The sequence below is a fragment of the Boleophthalmus pectinirostris genome, unplaced genomic scaffold, assembly GCF_026225935.1.
Source record: "Boleophthalmus pectinirostris isolate CB_2022bp ecotype Guang Dong unplaced genomic scaffold, ASM2622593v1 HiC_scaffold_8, whole genome shotgun sequence".
NCBI lineage: Eukaryota > Metazoa > Chordata > Actinopteri > Gobiiformes > Gobiidae > Boleophthalmus > Boleophthalmus pectinirostris.
In genome coordinates, this window is record NW_026571515.1 from 32043555 (window position 1) to 32062684 (window position 19130).

The 19130-nt window shown below is 36.4% G+C and overlaps 1 protein-coding gene across 3 annotated transcripts; it reads right to left on the reverse strand.

The window, feature by feature from the left end:
• Positions 1-3030: 3030 nt before the first annotated feature.
• LOC110164829 (protein phosphatase 1 regulatory subunit 12B-like) lies at positions 3031-18183 on the reverse strand. 3 transcript variants are annotated; one of them, XM_055166162.1, is made up of 8 exons: positions 17922-18183; positions 12361-12377; positions 12131-12260; positions 11543-11647; positions 11339-11389; positions 10443-10493; positions 8184-8236; positions 4012-4065 (listed from the first exon to the last, which is right to left on the reverse strand). In XM_055166162.1, the coding sequence occupies exons 1-7, from the start codon at positions 18021-18023 to the stop codon at positions 8198-8200; spliced, it is 495 nt and encodes a 164-aa protein (XP_055022137.1). In that variant the 5' UTR covers positions 18024-18183; the 3' UTR covers positions 4012-4065; positions 8184-8197. The 3 variants fall into 3 exon arrangements, with proteins under 3 accessions (XP_055022136.1, XP_055022137.1, XP_055022135.1); XM_055166161.1 differs by lacking the exon at positions 8184-8236 and having other exon boundaries at positions 3031-4065; XM_055166160.1 differs by lacking the exons at positions 4012-4065; positions 8184-8236 and adding an exon at positions 5975-6181.
• Between the last annotated feature and the right edge of the window lie 947 nt (positions 18184-19130).

Below are 19130 nucleotides of genomic sequence, written 5' to 3' on the forward strand. Positions count from 1 at the left end.
GATTGCAAGTATACCGACTGGGGAAGGCACTGATCCATGTGTATTTTCTATACAGCTTACCAAACAGTTGAATTAAATTGCACTACTAGGTGTCATTGTTTTTATTTAAACCTGTGAAATTTCTTTTATCGTGATGAAATGTTGTGAGACTGAAGTTGTGCTTCCTCTTAACAAACAAGAGACACCTTCCAGTCCAATGCTGCATACACAGAATGTAATTGGTTTGATACATTGTGAAGTCTCTCAGATAGAAATTCTCTGTGTGAAAGTGACGCCAAATCTGGATAAATTGATAGTTATTAACATGATTTGTTACAGCAAAAACTGTTTCTGTGCAAGACAATGTGATTCTAATGCAGTCAACCACAAATTTTATGGAACTTGAATGTTGTATTTTTCAAATTTTCTTTTTTGTTATGGCGAACATCTTCCTGAATTAGTTTGGGCATATATTTTACTTTGAAGCAACACTAAAGAAAAGGCAACACGGAAGCAATCAAGCAACCCATCAATGTGTAGTTTTGCCTATATACATAGTTCATACCCGTTGATACTGCATGTTTATACAAAATACTGTACATAAGAGCATGTTTTAGAGACAAAGCAAAAATATCTTGTGTATGTGGGTGTCATTTGTCATTTAATAACACGACGAAAGGGAAAAAAGATGCACTGTATATTTTCTAAAGGCAAAACAAATGTGTATTTATTTTCCATGAGGGTCACTGGAGTGAATGTCAAACTGATATAAAGTAATATAATATCAAGAAACATTTCCACGCCTGAAGAAATCTTAAAAAGCAAGTGTGTCGTCCAGTAATGTGTGAGTTCATGTAGGATGAAGACGTAGCCGCATGCTTGCTATCTAACTACTTGTGCTGCAAAACATACTGTTTATTTGCCACAATTCATTATGCATTTGATTTTAGTGCTTATGGGAAGGCCAGTTTTGAAGTTATTTTTTAAATGTTTTTGTATGCGCGGGAGAGGGGTATCCAAGTCTTTAATATTTTATGACAGCCGATTTGCAATGCTGAATAAGTAGGAGGATAAATAGTGCCAGGACTAAAGAAGGAATGTTTTTGAATCTTTATGTAAATTGAAATTTCAGACTTGGCAACCCTTCTTTTCTTAGTCTATTTCCCACTTCTGTCAAAACAACCTGAAACCCCTCACTGCTGTCTCTTTTACTGTATTGATAATAATATGTGTGTGCGTGTGTGTGTGTATATTCAAGATAATTCTATAAGATAAAGCCATAAAACTTAAGCACTAACTCTTTATAGCTCTGCTGAGTAGCTAGAGTGGATTTATGGAAAAACTACTATAAATATATAGATATAAATATATATGTTCATACATTCCTTTCAGTAGGAGGGCAGAGTCCATTTGAATCCATTGGAGCGAATGTGTTTTTCTACTTTCTGAGCCGTTGATGTCCTTTAAAGTATCGTGATTAGTAATGTATATGCTTTTGTTTTTGATAGCATATTGATATATTATTATGATTATTATAGGTCTCACTAACCGCTCAAGAGTGTGTTCTAAATTTGGGCTGAGTGCAATTTGTGAACCTAACTGGGTCACTCTTTGAAGTTCTCCTCACTGCAGTGCATCACCAGTCATAAAAACAATCAGAAAATGCACTGCCATCAATGAAACGAGTCAATTTGAACATTAAGGAGTGGCGCCATGTTTGCCTCCCATAGAACTATGCATTAGCCTATGAGTTTTACACACACATATAGAAAAATGCATGAATAGATTGAATTAAGTTGCCAAATTTTGTTATGAAAAACTGCCACTACAATCCTTGGTGTGACGTGTGAAGCTTCTAGCATTGCAAAACACACCGTCTGATGCAATATAAAACGAATCCCAGAAATGGATTGACTGTGACCAAATGATGCACTAAGAAGCATTCAAAAACACAAGGGTTTTTTTATTAGTAGAAATATACTGCCAGTACATTTTTGCAATTGCCTACGCTCGCTGTTTGAATCTCCAAAGACCAGTTGAGCAGCTGGCAGCAAGGCAAATGCTAGTACATGTAGAGCACATTCTCAAGATGTCTTATTCTTTTATCCTTGTTTAAACTGCCAGGTCACCTCAAGCCACACGACCACAGGAGGTTCTATGGGGGCAGAGAGAGTGAGTGCGTGTATATGTGAATGATAGGAGTTTGATGTTCATGCCCTTTAAGGTGCAAAAAACACTAGGATGCATTGGAAGTCTGCATGGGACACAGTATTCATCATTGCTGTATATGTACAATAATGACAAGATATTGTTTGAAATATATTGGTTGTGAGGTTGGATTGTTCTCAATGCACAAATGCATTACAAACTGTGCAGCATGGTTCACACGTGAATATATTTTTGTTAAAAAGGGAAACATCAAGGTTATTCTCACATTGTGAATTTCTGCACAAGCCTATTTATGAGTCTGCTGTTTTGTTTTATATATTTTGCCAATGTAACTTGTTGAGACACTTTTTCGTACACTTCTGTTCGAGTCTTTGTCTGTATGCTGAATAGAAATGTTAAATTCTCATTCAATCTGCTTTGTGTCAATGGAACGCCGGCCTTCACAAAATCATGGACATTCTTTATACTGCCAAACATTGTCCCTGTAAATGATTAGAACTTTTATTTTGTGTGTTTTTTTTTTCTTCTTTATCCATGATTTTCTCTTGGGGGCGGTTTCGCTGTGTTCGTTGGTGTCTCGTGTCGTAGTGCGCGTGTTCTGTCAGTTCTTGTGCCTACTGTGGATCGCATGCTTTAGCCCTTGACTGGACACAAATGTTGCTCACAAACTCCTCTTGACCCTTATGTGGACAAAACCATTGGGGATCCTTATAATAAAAAGTTATCAAGGGAACCAAATAAACTTATTACAATTTATCATATGTGTTCTACGAGTTCTGTACAAAAAAAGAAATAGGAAATAAAGGCCTTTTAATTACCATGACTTTGAATGTGTTTAATCAGTTCTATGTCATTATAACACACTGCATAGGCATTGCTGGGTTTCAGATTTCAGATCACAACATTCTATAGGCCAATAATACAGAATACAAATGCAGATTTCTGTTGTACTATAGTGATTTTTAGTTTCTACTCACTAAAAAAATATTAGGTTCAACATGATAACACCATGTAAACAAAATTCTTATATTCTAGAAACTGAAAAGCACCACTATACATTCATAGCCCTTGTAGAAATATGACTTTTAATAATACAATAATACAATCGTGACCAAAAATATCATGGCTATAATCAGAGGTGCACTCCAATAATTCATTTAAAAATCTACACATCAAACTGTGAAAATAATGTGCAAGAGTGCAAAACAAAAACAGTATCTGCATCCTTAATTTTAGTCCCCAATTTTATGGCTAAAATTCAACATGGAGAACCAAAAATAAAAATGAATAATAACTAAAATATATCATAGCAAATTGGTATTCATTTGCTTATTAAAAGAGTATTTAAAAACTGTAAAGTTAGGGTTAGTTTACTATATGTTTTAACTAGCCATAGTGGTCCTATAGCTCATGCGAATTTACTGACTGCAACTATATAGCTGCAAACAAACTTGTATTATGAAAATTGTTTCCCCAGCATTAAAACATGTTCTTCGCAGTACATGAATAAATAAGAATATCTAAGCTTATATCTTTTATCTGTATAAATATTTTCATTTCCATGTACCATACCACACTATAGGAGCTTAGGTTAATCTATCTCTATGCATACAAACCAAACAGTGAAGTTATATTTCAGTAGTGTAAAAATCCATGATGCTAACTTACTGGGCCCTAAGTGTTCATGTGGTCCTTATTGTGCAGAGAACAATTTAAGTGGTAAATGCATTCAACTCTTCTCTTTGGTTATTGACAGTCACTTAACTATAAGGACAGGAGGCTGACACTGGAGATAATTATATTGTCATTTCCATCACAAGTAGAAGTCCATTATTTAGACAGTTTGCTGATGACTCGAATAAGGGCCCCATTCTCATCCTTTAGTCGCTGGTTGTCTGACTTCAGCTCTGTCAATACCTGCAGCGTTAAAAAGAAACATGTTAGCATCTATATGTTTTTGAGCAGCAGAAAAAGCATGCGTTTCAACTCTGGTCATGCAATGGAAGTGACAGGCTGAAGATATAGGTATACATCTACAAGTGAAGAGTGAGACACGGAGAAGCCAGTGAGAGGGTCAACTCCACAAATGTAGGTCAGGTCTCTGTCGAGGAGCCCGGGCTAAAAATATCAAGCTCTTTGTCAAAGTATTTCCCCGCGAACAGAGATAAACAATAACAGCTGTACATGTGCCATTTTAGGTCAGACGGGGAATCCATATCATGTTACAGACCAGTGATTCTCATACTGGTACTACTAGTACTAGGACAACTAGTGGTACTCAGGGTCCATTGTATTCTCATTTGTAGAGGGAAAGGTCAAAATGTACTTTTATGAGTTTAAGCCATGTTATAATGCTGTTGCCTACTCAAAAACATATCTGGAGTTGTGTTGCTTCAGTCCCAATATAAATATGCAGTTTGTGAGTGAATGAAACAAAACACAACTATGTTATGTTTTTGAGTAGGCAACAGCATTATAACATAGATCAGAAAATAGTGTAATATGGGTCTTTTAAGGTTTCCCTTTAGATTCATGTTGAATCCTTGTTTAAATGTGGTTTAGTCATGATTAGGGGAGACTTGGGAAAGTTGAGCCATTGGGGCATCCATTAAATCTTGAGTTATACAATTTTATTCAAATGTTTACCTTATCCCAAAGCCTGACTCATTTTTGACAGATGTGACATTGTTTAGCCAAAAATCCACCAATGCAAAACGTGTCTCAATCTCCCATATTCCTCTTGCTCTGTTGATGTATTTTTGTGAATAAGCATTCATAATAGTAAAGTTAGTTTATTCTTATGGAAACAACAAAGGACACTTTAACATTCAACAAACTTAGAAGGAACTGGTCTTATCATTATATAATAAAAACAATTAAAAAAAAAAAAGTCTGCCTTCAATACAAGTACTATCAAGTGGGAGGAAAATGGGGAAGTAAAGAGTGGCTGAACTCCTGCACCAACCCCTGTGGTAAACGATTGAGTCATAAAGGAAAAACATATACTATATACTATATTATATTCAACAATACAAAAATGACTCTTCCTTATTACAACCAATCAACAAATGTTATTTATTTAAAAAAAAAAAACAGTAATATAAACAGCAAATTCCTCAAACAAGCTTTCCCAATTAGCGTATATTTGGCTCCTACAGTTTTCACTTTATAATGTATGACCCCTGGGCTAGATAAGCTAACATGTTTAGTTTGATAATAGCAGCAGAGCCCAGTGTGATATGACACATGGATGATGAATGTGGCTAAGAATAACTTCAAATGAGAAAGATGTTTTAGAAGGGGTGTGTTAGCAGGAAGGGGTGGGTGGGTGTGAGGAACAGGGCCGCACAGTACAACAAATCATTTTTGTGATTAACCCAATATTTTAATAAAAGGAGAGAAAGAACTTACAATGTGTTCTTATTAAAAAAATGAATCCAGTTTTAGTCGGCCTTGATTTGGTCATAGTTCTCATAGAATTCTAAAAAACAATATTGAACTTTTTTCAGTCCTCATTTAGACCTGGTTTAGAATAGATCATGGTTTTGTCCTGATTTGTCATAGTAAGTGCTGTTTAGTCCAGACAGAGGGAGTGATTTAGTCATGATGTAGACATTGGTTTCATCCTGATCTTGTCCTGGATTAGTCCTGAGCTAGTCTAGGTTTAGTTCCAGGTTTAATCCTAGTCTAGTCCCATCGTTGAACACCTTCAGTCTGTGTCAATAAAACAGACAATGTCAAATATATGTCTATTTTTAGTGCAACCCTATAGGAGCTTTGCAGTGTAGGATGAATGGCAATGCGGGACCTGCCTGAGTAGAGGAGGGCTGGAAGAGGAGGAGACAGAGCAGAAGTTATAAGTTGCACATAAGGAGACACAAAAGGGGGCGAGGGAGGGTCAAAGGTCTTCAGTTTCGGGCATAGCAGCGGTTTCAGAGAGGCGGGCCAGGGCACGCAGCATGGCTTTGTTCTCAGCCACCAGACATTGGTTGAACCTCCGTAATGTCTGCACCTGGGTCAGAGCGGGGAAAGCCTGGGGAAAGACAGAGGAGACACGAAGGTAGAGAAGGAGAGGGCGTGCAAGGGCGTAGGAATAAAGACAGGTATACTACGAGGCCACATGTCTACTACAAGAGTACAACAACAGTATAACTGAAATCATCCAGATGATTCTAGTGAAGGTGTATGGATTTTCCACAGTGGAGCACTTTCTGTTTTACTACAAAGAACTCAGCCTCAGTTTATGTGTTAAACATGTGAATGCACCAAAACACAACTCCAGGTGTGTTTGTGATGAGGAAACAACATAACATAGATCAGGGGCCCTTTAAATGCTGACATGTATTTTTAAGTTGTAATATGAAAAAAAAGTGTAATCCCTCAATTACAGGTGAGTAATGCATTCTTACTAGAGCAGACTTGCCTCTCCACAGATCTGACCTCTAACTTGGGCTGGTGGTCCCTGCTTGTTTTCATGGAGTTAGTTATGTCTTATGAGTACAATTATTTAAGTGACATCCTTCCTCATATCTATCAAAGTCTAGATACTGAGACATATAAACAAGCATGCACAAAAGAATGGAACTGAATTTTAAAAAGCAAAGCAAATAAAATCATTTTGTGTTGCTTTGTTTTGAAAACTGAAAAGAGAAAATGCATACTGAAAGCAAAGTTGCAGTACTTTGAATAAGAGAATCGTGCCTTTATGTCAGAGGGTGTAAGATGAGTCATTGTCTGTCCGGCTGTCAGACCCACCACAATACGGTTCAAAAAAGCTTTCAGCGGTTTTGAACTTCTAACACTGGTAAACCACCATCACGAAAGCCTTGTATTCAGACCAGCATTTCAAAAGCCCTCGAAACAAAGAGGAGTTCGCTACATCATGACCAATTCTGTTACTTTATCTAAAACAGAAGCTTGTTTGTGAGAGCAATTTGTCCACCTGTGTTTTTGTGTGAAAGGACTGTTTATGTCCATGATGCAATAAAACAATAAAATAGAGTACGACTTGGCCGGACTGTAGAGTAGTGCCTTATTAAGTGGTGTAACTACATGCTTTGTCCAAATGGTTTTAGACTAGTGTTAGGGTTATTATGAGTGAAGTCATGAGCCAATTATGCTTAATTTAAAATGACTTGTTCAATTAACACAACAATCCTGAAAACGCGAACTTCCATTAAATCAAATTAAAGAGAGAAAATGAGTTATTACAATTGAAGTGGACAAAAATGTGAAGGCATTTAATATTACACAAAAAAGACTTTTCCTGTGTAATCTTGTATCTCAAAATCCAATTATTATTCATTATTCATATATTCTGGTGAATTTGATTTAAGTACAGATTACACATGTGAACAGCCAAAGCAGATTTGAAAAAAAAAATAAGTATGTAAAATGTTTGATTGAATAGCTTTTCATGATATCACTTTATAATACCCTAATATAATAGCCTAAATAGACAAAAATAAAGCATGAATTCATAATAAACAAATAGTTTTATTAAGAATTATACAAATACTGTAACTCTGGTTCCTAATCCTAACCCCTTTGTTAAGTAGTTATTAAGACAGAATCAGTCAAGTATTTGTCCATTGTGAATTAAATCTTTCTTCATGCATAATTAATAAGCCTAATTAAGGCTAGTTATTATAAAGTGTAACCCTTTTGTCATTTTCACATAATGAAAAAAATCATGCTAATGCTATCCTTTATGTCACAGTATTGGCAAGGGCTACGATAAGGCCCAAGTATACTTATTATCTTGGCTACAGTGGACCACTACCACCTGCAGTTGACAGAAAGAACCAGTATAGTTCATTTACAAGGCGTGTGCATAGAGCGCTGTTGCTGGCTGTAGGGCGCTCTCTGGTGTCGACTATGTGTACTACATCTTTTCTTATACAAACATGAACCCTGTGCACAGTGAAGTGATTGGACACGTTGAGTCTGTGTGCTCGTCTGGTGTCACACGTGTTTACATGCCCTATAGAACCGTGGGGTGTGACATACAGGTGCCATATTGACCGAGCACTCACCATCCCCCCTCCCCTCAGGGCTGGTACCCACAGCGGAACAGCCGTGGGGGGTCCTGCTGAGGCAACCATAACATCAGCAGGGGTCAAACAAACTGCTACTGGTGAGATATGGGCAGCACAGACTATAAATATTGTCTTACTGAATGTGATTCATCCATTTGTTTTGGTTGAGTACCAAATTGTTACCTTCTCAAAATTGCACTTCTACAGTTAGTGTTATTATAGCCTGTCTTTTAGTATATTATTACAGAGACAATACCTGTTTTTTATATATACACATTTTTACTAGTTTGAGAAAAGTACATAAGTTTCAGTGATCTAACTTGGACATCATGAACATCATTTGAGGACCATTCAAAAATTATACACGATCTAATTTTGAACTGTAAATTGTCTTCATTTTTACACTTGTCTAATAATTGGATTCACCACAGTTTGCACATTGATCTAATTTTTTGGCTTACTGGATTAATTACAATATACAGCAGTGTTACAACAAATACTTTTTTTACTAAATGTATTAAATTCATTGTTTATTTGGATGACTACTGTTATGGATGACTAATGTTCATTTGAAGAAACAGCCTCATGACTCCTGCACATTTTTGGCTACTCTACACACCTCTGCAGATGCATCCAACCACTGATCATATCTAATGGCTACTTGCACGCCATTTAACAATTTATTTACTTTGAAGGAGCTGGAGCATACACAGTGCATTGTGGGAAAATCTCACAAAGGCAAGTTGGACTGGGTTTGGTATTTGTCTGGAACTAGGTCACTGCGTTCACCCCGGCAGCAGAGAAGTGGAGCAGGGGGAGCTGAAAAAAGTGTCCCAGCCAAAACACTGCAGCAGTTAATGAGCCCAAATGCATTAACCTTCCCTCTCCTTGTCTCTGCGCCCACCTGGCGTAGAGAGTCCTAGTGTGCTCCACAACTGCTGGTTTCACACGGCAATACTACATCATATGAGCCTGTTGTACTAGTATATGACTGCTGTTGATTTTGTGCTGTGGTAATATGGATAAACATGGTAGGATAACTAAACTTGTCACCACTATAAATGCTGATGATCATTAACTCAAACTCATCTAATAGCCTATGGAGCTCAACAGTGACTGCCCCCTTAGATTATGGAAGTAAATTTTCCATTAATTTTTACTATAGACTTTTCGAAAATGTCAAATATTTAAAAGTCCTATATTACACAAATATAACTCATGTGAGCTTTAAGCCTTGAGTTGTGTTTTGTTTCATGTTTGAATAACCCTTTATCATTAGTCAGTCTACATCTATTATATATTATGTAGTTGTAGTGTTCAAGTTAACAGCTACCTTTTATCTTTAGTTCAGTACAGATATTGTCAGTTGCAGGGCTGAAATTATCCAAATGATTCGAGTGAAGATTTATGGAGACATGACATCACAAGGTGGAACAGTTTTCAGTCCGAGGAAAGAACTCAGTCTAAATATGCAGGGATTGTGCATTAAACATGTTTGCATGAAACAAAACACAACTCCAGGTATGTTTTTGAAGAGGAAACAACATTATTGCATAAATCAGAAAGTGGCATAATATGGGCCCTTTATGAGTTCAAGGGCATTGCAGAGTCTAACCAACTACGTGGTTACTAATGTCCAAAACATGGTGGTTTTAAGTCCAAAAAGCAGATTTAAAATGCAAGAGTTGGCGAAATGCTTTAATAATTTTGTGGTTTTAGAAACAGATTTTAGATAAAATTATAGGTCTTGTGCTCATTAGTCACCACATAGCTGATCAGCCCTCAGCAAGATTTCAAACTTTCAAACTTTAATTAATTATTATTATTTATTTTTTTTTTTTCGAAAAGCCTATGGGAAAAATTTATAAGAAATTTACTTCCACAACCAGGGTGTGGGCAGCCATTATTGAGCTCCTTTGTCATGCCAAGCTTCTATTCACCATAGCAGGAAATATTTATTCTATATTTTGGCTATTATTCTGTTTGGTTTGTTATATTGATTTTTTCGCTGTTGTGTCCAAGTAATTTCCCTTGTGGATCAATTAAGTTTGTCTACGTTTAAGGAATACTGGCTTCTAACGCCATCTGTAGGAGGAACCTAATCACATTCAAGAGTCTAAAAATAACCAATTACATACAAGAAAAAGATTTATTACCAGAATGCTCAATGTCCTGAATACAACAGCACATTCATACTGCTTTTATGGACATGTTGTGTTATGGTATTAACAATGTCACTGCTGTGACTGTACTAACCTTGATTTCCTCTTCCATGTCTGACACTCGCTTCTCTAGAGCTTGTTTTTCCTGCAAATAAAACACAATAAAACATAATTATATAGTAAGTGATGCCTTTTGTGCAACAGATTGCTGTCTAGCGTATGCCTGTCACAATAATTACTATATCAACTTACCGATCAATATATGAAAGTTGGAACAATATATTTTGTGGCTCAGTATTTATTGTGTATAGAATTTCTTTTCAGCTGTGGGGAGATTTGAGCTATTTTTATGTATTAAGATCAAATTTGAGCTGTAGAGGGTGGAATAAATAACTTACTTCAATGGCTAATTATTAGTTCATTCTCTTTTATTTGTTTCAGCTCAGACCTTTAAATGATACAGTGTATAAAAAAAATAAAAAATAGACTTACTGGGATTATTATCCATTTTTGTGTAAGTGGCATAAAATAGTTTCAATATTACTGTTTATCACAATATTTCTCTGTGGCAATATAACATTCTTCAAAATTAGATTTGTGACAGACCTAGACTACAATGGTAACAAGGAATTACCCAAAAGTGGACAAACATAAATAAAACACTTTAGATTTAAATGAAGGAGTGTACAGGACCGCCTGAAGGTTTGAGAGCCATTGTTATAGACTATATAAATTTATTTTGTAACATTTTCAATAACCAAATATGTTTGCAATCAGTTAAGCACAGTGATTGCTGTTTCCATATTATTTCATATTTATTTAATATATATTTAATGATGCAATATTATATTGTGATAGTGTTCATTTATAAACAAACTGTAGACTTGTGTGATTTGTGATTTGCATTATCTGAACTCAGACATTGGATTCACACATGGTTTTTATTTGTAAAACAGATAAAACCAAATGCAATGGTTACAAGATACTCACCCGCTTTTCAGATTCTAGTGCACTGGACCGCTCTGATATCCGGTCATGCTTCTAAACACAAACCAGGTTGTTATTGTACGAAAATATCCAAAAAACAGTTCATGATCTGAATATATATGTTACCATGATTAAAATGTATCCAACAAATTTCCTGTTTTGGATGCCAGAAAAGCATATTTAATACACTTACATTATTATATGTACCTGAGTAACTTTTTCCAGCTGTGAGCGTAATTTGGTCAGCTCCTGTTTGCTGTTGTTCAACCTGCTCTTCAGCTTCTCATTCTCGTGGAGAGCCTCTTCATACATCTGACACAATAAAAAAAAAAAACATAACACTTACACGTTTTCATTGATCTGTCAGACTATTATTAGCCATGATTTAATGTTTTGTGATAATCAGGGATCTATGAGGCATCTTTGGCTGGTAGGTCTGATTTAACAGCAAAATAGGTCATGTTTTGTAACTAAGACTTTCTATTATTGAATGATGGATATTAACTGCAACAACGCTGAGTAAAAGAACTACATGTGTTCCAAGAGAATCCATATTATTTGGTCACAGTAGACACACTCAAAAAAAATGTACCAATAACAACATTAAAACAGTAATAGAATATGAATACAATATAAAATATAGCAAGGATCAAAAATTATTCAGCTTGGTACAATATAAACACAGAACCACTACAGAACTCACAAGAAAAATATAACTTTCTGAAGCAGGTGCAAGTCATCATGCAAGGCACCGAATATTTTTGAGATAGTGAGACAGATAATATTATTCAGTACCTTTTTATAGTCTTTTGAGGTTGTGTCTGGATCTGTCCTGTTGAGAGCAGCCAGCCGTGCCTCTCTGCGAGTGTAGGAGCTGGTTCGCCCCAGTGGCTTGTCTGTGACAGTCTCCCCACTGGAGTCATATCTGAGGAACAGAATTGTTTTATTTATTTCCTAATACTTGCATTGTGCTTTTTTTTTTTTTTAATGGAAATGGAAATGTAACTGAGAGAAGAAATATTTACCTTGACAATCGTTCATGCTGCAAAAGAACAACAGAACAATATCAGTCAGTACCTATCAGTGTAAAATTATCATTGTTGCGTCTTTATTCTTTTCTTTGATAAGAATGAAAAACACATGGCATTATGGATGAAATAAATATTTGAAATGGACTCAAAATAACAATTTGAATGGTTGCAATTAGCAAATGTTCAAATTATTTCGGCAAGACAATATAAAGAACATAATATTCATTCTCTTTGGTGTCTAATTATTTGCTTTAAATATCTAGTTCAGATGACTACAACTGTAAAATTCATGTGGTTGCAACAGCAGTATTAAATATTTCATTGTTCTCAGATATCAAATGCTCCTTCATATGTGTTGAATTACATCAGCATTTCACATACAAAGATTGAAAAATGCAGTGTGAGCTGAATCTTGATTTAAAAATAAATACAATATGTGTCTTCAAAATTGAAATCCAATATTTCCCCAAATCATTCATCCCTGCTACTTGGCACCGAGACATTTTCCATCTTGAGAACCAAACAAAACCCTGAGTGAATTATCCCTACAGGCCCAGAGTCACACAGGGCAGCAGCGCATGCACAAGTGAGATAGAATTCACAACAACACAGCACTGACAGGGGTCGCGGGGGTCAATGCTCCCTCTGAGAATGGGTAATCTTTTGGAGTAGACAGGCTGCCAGACCAGAGCCCGGCAAAAGGAGATGACACCATGACATCAGAGGCTAAATATCCCCTTTGTGATGGGTCGCTGCCTGACCTCACACACAGGCAAAGCTCTGTCCAGCCCAAAGCTCTTTTGCCACCACTGGTCTGTTGGCTGTTGAAGAGGTGACTGTGGTGCTTGAGGCCAGATTCGTCATTGCTGGGGCTGAGATCATGTCTACTGCCATTACCAAAGCAAAGGGTACGTGTAAACTACTGACTTCTGCTACTGGTTTACAAATGACATCACAATTAGGTATGGCTTTTATAATGATGAAAATTTTACTTTTGAATTGTGAAACGTCCTGTTAGAATGGCGGCTGGAAAACATAACAGATCAAAATCGGTAACTTGCAACTATACCATGTGTAAACTAGTATTAGAACAGAACCAAACCAATGCTACATTGGGTTTGAAGAAATTATGTCTTTCTTTTTTTTTTTTGGATGAAATATCCACAAGGAGAACCCACAGCATTTAAACTCCAGTAGTTGCTGCATTAGTGAGTCCATTATCCTGTAATATTGGGGGAGGGGGTAGATAACGATACTTGGCCTTGGTGTATGCTACTCGATACCAGTGCGATACCATAGTGTGAAGAAGTACACTTATTTTACTCAAGTTTATAATATACAAGAGTAAAAAATAAATCTTCTAAAAGGCTATTTTTAAAGAAACGCAAGAATAAATAGGATTTAGATGACAAAAATATTAGTGAAATGTATAATGTTCTTGACAATAAGTAGTGCTGATTTAAGCAGTTTCATTTCTACCACAGTGGATGGATAAAACCAACAGTGAGGCCTGTAAAAAGACACTCATCCTCAGAGCACATGGATCATTATGCAGAGTAAACATAGTCTGAGTTAGTGCTGTTGCTGCTGATGGGCTGCACACTCCCAGTTATTTTACACACTACAGGCTAAATGAAGGTATCAACTAGCTAACACAAATGTCTTCTGTCATTATTAGAGTGTTTTAAGTGTCTGCAGAGCCTCCACAGTCTGTGTTTAACCTGCTCTGTGTGTTAGTAGCATTGGGAGCATTAGCCATCAAGGTAAACAGCAGAGGGTCCATGGGTCATTCATTCGGGGAAATACACAGTGGTATTCGGATCAGTGATTTGCTCTGAGTGCTCGTTGATACCGATACCTGGAAAACGTGCAATATTGGAGCTTTCGCTGATACAGATATAAGAAAAACTGACAATAAAACATTATTAATTTCCCAGGTCATAAAAGTCTTGTGTGGCAATCTAAGCTACTGGGACAAGAAGCAGATGTACTGTACAGGGGATATAAAGCCAGATTTATGTTTAGAAGGAGAGCTGGTTCTCCTTGCACGTACACTGGTACAGATAGGAGATATTTCATGCAGTGTCTAAAGAGCTATTTCACTGTGTTTACACAAGTGAGTCTGTGCTGCCTGTCCTTATGTGGTCATATGCTCCAGCAGAACCCTCCAGGAAAAAAGACCCTCACAGCCTCAAAGGATCAAGCCAAGGATGGAGATTTCACAGTCCACTGTGTTCATGAACAGAATGTGTTGGATTCTCTTCAATTAAGCTGGACATTATAAGGAAAGGAAAATACTAGTATATGTGCTACCATGTCTGAAAACGATTTGCAATTGTATTTTTAGTGAAATACTTTACTTGAAATAAAGTTCCCTTATATACGTTATAATTTAGTCCAATAGCATTGTGGTACCTTTTGTCTTTGTTGATCTTTTATTTTAACATAATATAAAGAATTTGATTTGACATAATTTTGTGTAAAAGCATGTAAGTAAAGTAAGAAGAGATGGCCAATTATTAAACACACAGATGAAGCAAAAGGTCCCACACAATCAGTACAGAGAGTCATTAGAATATTTGCATTTAGCACAGATTGGAGCCCTAATGGCACATACCATATTGGGTTTATGAAAGCATTTCTGTTTGCTTCCTGGTAAGTACTGCCAGGTAATTTGGCAAACATAAATTGTTTTCAGGTCAGCATTTTGCTCCAGGCCATAGTTTGGACAAGCCTGGTATATTACAATTTTGTAAAAATAAACCTGGACCTTTCCTCCATAATGCTGTTTTAATGTCTAATTTCAAACCTTCAAAGCACAACTGGGACAAAAATAATTCCTTGTGTAAAACATAATGAAACTTTGATTGTGAGCCAAGCAATGAATCATGTTTGAAATTATACTTGAGGTGGCATCTGTGCACATCTGATTCCCTTGTTAGGAGAAATGAAAGTGTTGAGAGGTGGCATATGCTGTACGCTATGTGAGGCAGAACAGATGCAGAGGAGAGAGTCGACCAGGAAGAAAACAACAGAGTCAGGCTGATGGAAACATGCTCCAACTGTGATCTGTAAACACTCACTTAAACGGCTTTACACCCAAGGGAAGGACTGCAATCTAACTTCAGAATCAAACATGTTTTTCATCCTGTTGTTTTAAAGTCATGATTCATTAACATAACTTGAGACCATAATGGACAAAGAAGTAAAAAGTAGCTCTATACAATATTAGCTTTTTAACATATTATTACTAGGGGTTCCAGGTGATGGAAGTAAAGCATTGACCAACACACTCATGGGTGTCTTAAAGCTCATTATGCTAAAGTAACCATTTAAAATTACTATATTAAGCAAAATTGACTATTGTGAGATTTAAGCCATGATATAATGGTGTTACTTCATCAAAAACACAACTGAAGTTGTGTTTTCTTTCATTCACATGTTTCAGTAACCATGCGTGAATGAAGATATTGATGATGACAACCCACAGTTTAAAATTTGATGTGGTCAGTAAGCTATTAGGGTGCATGTTTGGATAAATAGTTTTAAATCAGGTTCAGCGTTTTGGGATTTTATTTACACTTACATTTTTAAAACATTGTCGGCTTATACAAAAAATATTGCCTGGCGTCCATTTTACTCTATTTGTTTTATCTCAAAGAATACATCATCACATTAAAACTACCTGAAAACAACTATTAAACTATTAACCATTAGAATATAATGTTGTATTTGTATCGTCACTTATTAGCCAACCTAAATCAATAGTTGTTACTGAGATTCGACAACCCACAAAACAACTTCTAATCCTGTTTATTATCATGTTATCAAGTCTGACAGCATGCCAGATAGAATTCCATTAGAATTACCTCCCAACACCTTTATGGCCGACTGGACTTCTCGATAGGAAAATCTGAGCCACTCTCTCCACGTACAACCACATGTTTTCCTCTGGCCAACAATGAAAGCATCATCCCTCTCTTCACATGTTTCCTTTTATGTCTCACATCTGGGTGAGAAATCGTCTACAGTATTCCACTCTGTTGCTTTATCGTCACTCTTTATCAAAAAGAGAAGGTTTGCATTTTAATATTGCGACAACAGCTAAAAATACACCCAAACCTGTCTCTAACCCCCTTCAGAGTATTCTCCAGACATAAAAGTGCTGCCAGTTTTCGTGAGTCTGATAACACCTAAAATGGATGTCTGCATACATCTAAAACATATGCATTGGAAAGAAATGGGAATAAGCAGTGTTCTATAAGATTATATTATTGTGTATAGCAGTTTAATAATGTAAAAAATATCATAATTGAAATCATTGTATTATCAAAAGTTAACTTGTAGTGGAAAAAATAGACTTGTTTGTTTTAAATGTTTGAAAAGGCACTGTACATTAGACAAGAGGCAGTTGTTTTTGTTTTGTTTTGCACATTTTTTGTAAATTATGAAAAATTGTTAAGGTGCACAGTCATAATATTGAGTTATAATTGGGAGCTGTGTCTTTAAAAACTCTGTCACACATCTCTGAACAAGATGGAGCAAAAACAGTTCACCAAAGCCCATGAGAATAAGACACTTAAAGAAGAAAAACAAACAAACAGGAAACTGCCAAATAAGAAATTCTTGAATCCAGAAAGTTTAGGCAAGCACACAACAGTTATTTTTAGTTATGCCACATTACATGACATAATTGTATGTGCCAAGATTCATATCGATAGGCCTATGTGAGGTACTTTTTCAGTTTTCATTGCCATTGACAAAAAAAATACAAATACAACATTTATTTTAGCATTCTTTAAAAATAAATTCATACTAATTAGTCATTTTGAATGTGCAGTAAGAGAGTGGTGAAGTGGCTGAGAACCTGGGCGATGTGAAACAGTAGCAAATTAGTTTCAGTCATAATTTTATTACAACTGCAATAGTAATATACATAAAAAACTAAATGTGTAAAATTATTTCAACAGTACACTATATTTGCATGGGGAGAGTAGTAACAGCACTGGAAGATATAAACATAGAATGAATGTTATGGTAGCAGTAACTACAGATTTGATGAAAAGGGAAAGAAAATGGGAGAGCGATGAGGACATGACACTTGCCCTGACTGATTACATTTCATTGAAGTGGTGCAAACGTCATATTTTGGTGCTTATATCCTCCAGATGTGTTTATTTACTAAAAAAAAGGGGGGTGTTTATGATTTCTTTTGCAGCAATAACTGCAGAAGTAGTTCTAGAAATCATAACGATTATGCTAATACTGACCCATCACAATTTTTGTTTCAATTTCATTTTGTAATCTAAAACAAATCAAAAATGTTGTCAATATTAATTTCCTGAACATAATCAATGCAGACTTTTAATAATTTAACACAAACAAAAATGAACAAATGACAAACAAACCACTTTCCAAACCACATGCTTTTAGCGATAGATTGGCTGTATACCTCTTGATTAAAATGACCTCAATTAAAATGAAAATACTTGCAAAGCCCTTACAATGTTAGTCAATATTGAATCACATATCTAAATTATTTAAACAGGTCTTACTCTATAGTTCTTGTCAGTGTAGGACGGTGAAGCTGGTGGTGAATCGGTCACAGACTTCCTGGTTCGGGTCAGGTCCTTGGAACGGGCAAAGTAAGATGACATCTCCTCTGTGTGCCCTTTTATTACCTCTCAACCTCTTTCTCCTCTTTACTGTCCTATCCAACTGAAAATGGGACCCATAACTCCGATCCAAAAACAAGTTCTTGCTTCCAAAATTTCCAAGTACAGTTAAGATATTCCCAAGCCTTCCCAGCAACCACAACAAAATCTGTTCCCAAATCTGGCCCTTCCCAAAGTTTTAAACACTCTCTTTCTTTTCTTCACCACTGCTTGCTAATGCTCACTCGCCCGCCCAGTGCCTCTGTCCCCCTAGACCTCTCTCCCCGTCTCTCTCCCCCCTCCCTCTCTCCTCCTGCTCACCCCAGCTTTGGCAGTACTCCGTGGACCATTGCCAGACGTGCTGCTCTAGACTGATCTTGCGATGAGGGCTAAAATTGTCCCGCTGATGTGCTCAGGGTTAAGGGGAGGGGAGCACACGTTGAACCTATAAGGGGAGAATTTTTTGTGTCCTGGAGGGTCCACTGTGTGCAAAAGCTATCAACAACTGAAATGAAATGTAAATAAAACAGGAACAACCCCCAGATTTGATGAAAAGGGAGAGAAAATGAGAGAGTGGTGAGGACATGAGGTACTTGTCCTGATTGATTACATTTCATTGAAGTGGTGCAAACATCATATTTTGGTGTTTATGTACTACAGATGTGTTTATTTGCTAAAAAAAAAAAAAAAAAGAGGGGGGCGTTCATGGTTTGTTTCGCATCTAAGTGAGCTTATCTTAAACAATTCCGGATCGTAGGCTGTCTCACTCCTTTTATAGAGTGCTTCTCAGCTATTTTCTCTTCTGTAACTTTCTCAGTGGAGTCCTCTTGTGTTATTATGGCTCTCTCTAGGGTATAGGGCTTCCTTCCACCTTATTTAGTCTGTGGCAGTGGTTCTCAACTTGTACCATTGGTGGCACGCAAGCTATTTAGTTCAGTTTTGAGGCTTTTTGTCCCCAGGGGCTAAAGTTAGGGGGTTAAAATGAGTGCCTATAGTAAAAAGTAAAGTACAAGTATGATATCTAGTGCTATGGTATGTTCCCTAGTCTCTAAAAATGTACCGATGACCCTACTGTACAATCATTACTCTAGCTTTCATTAACAAAATTAT

What these genes read in the sequence shown, in the direction of transcription:
- LOC110164829 (XM_055166160.1), bottom strand. Translation starts at nt 18,023, where the DNA reads ATGTCATCTTACTTTGCCCGTTCCAAGGACCTGACCCGAACCAGGAAG. An exon ending in CACTAGAATCTGAAAAGCGG is followed by an intron (nt 10,494 to 11,338) that starts GTGAGTATCTTG and finishes TTTTATTTGCAG; the next exon opens with GAAAAACAAGCTCTAGAGAA. An exon ending in ACATGGAAGAGGAAATCAAG is followed by an intron (nt 6,182 to 10,442) that starts GTTAGTACAGTC and finishes GTCTTTCCCCAG; the next exon opens with GCTTTCCCCGCTCTGACCCA.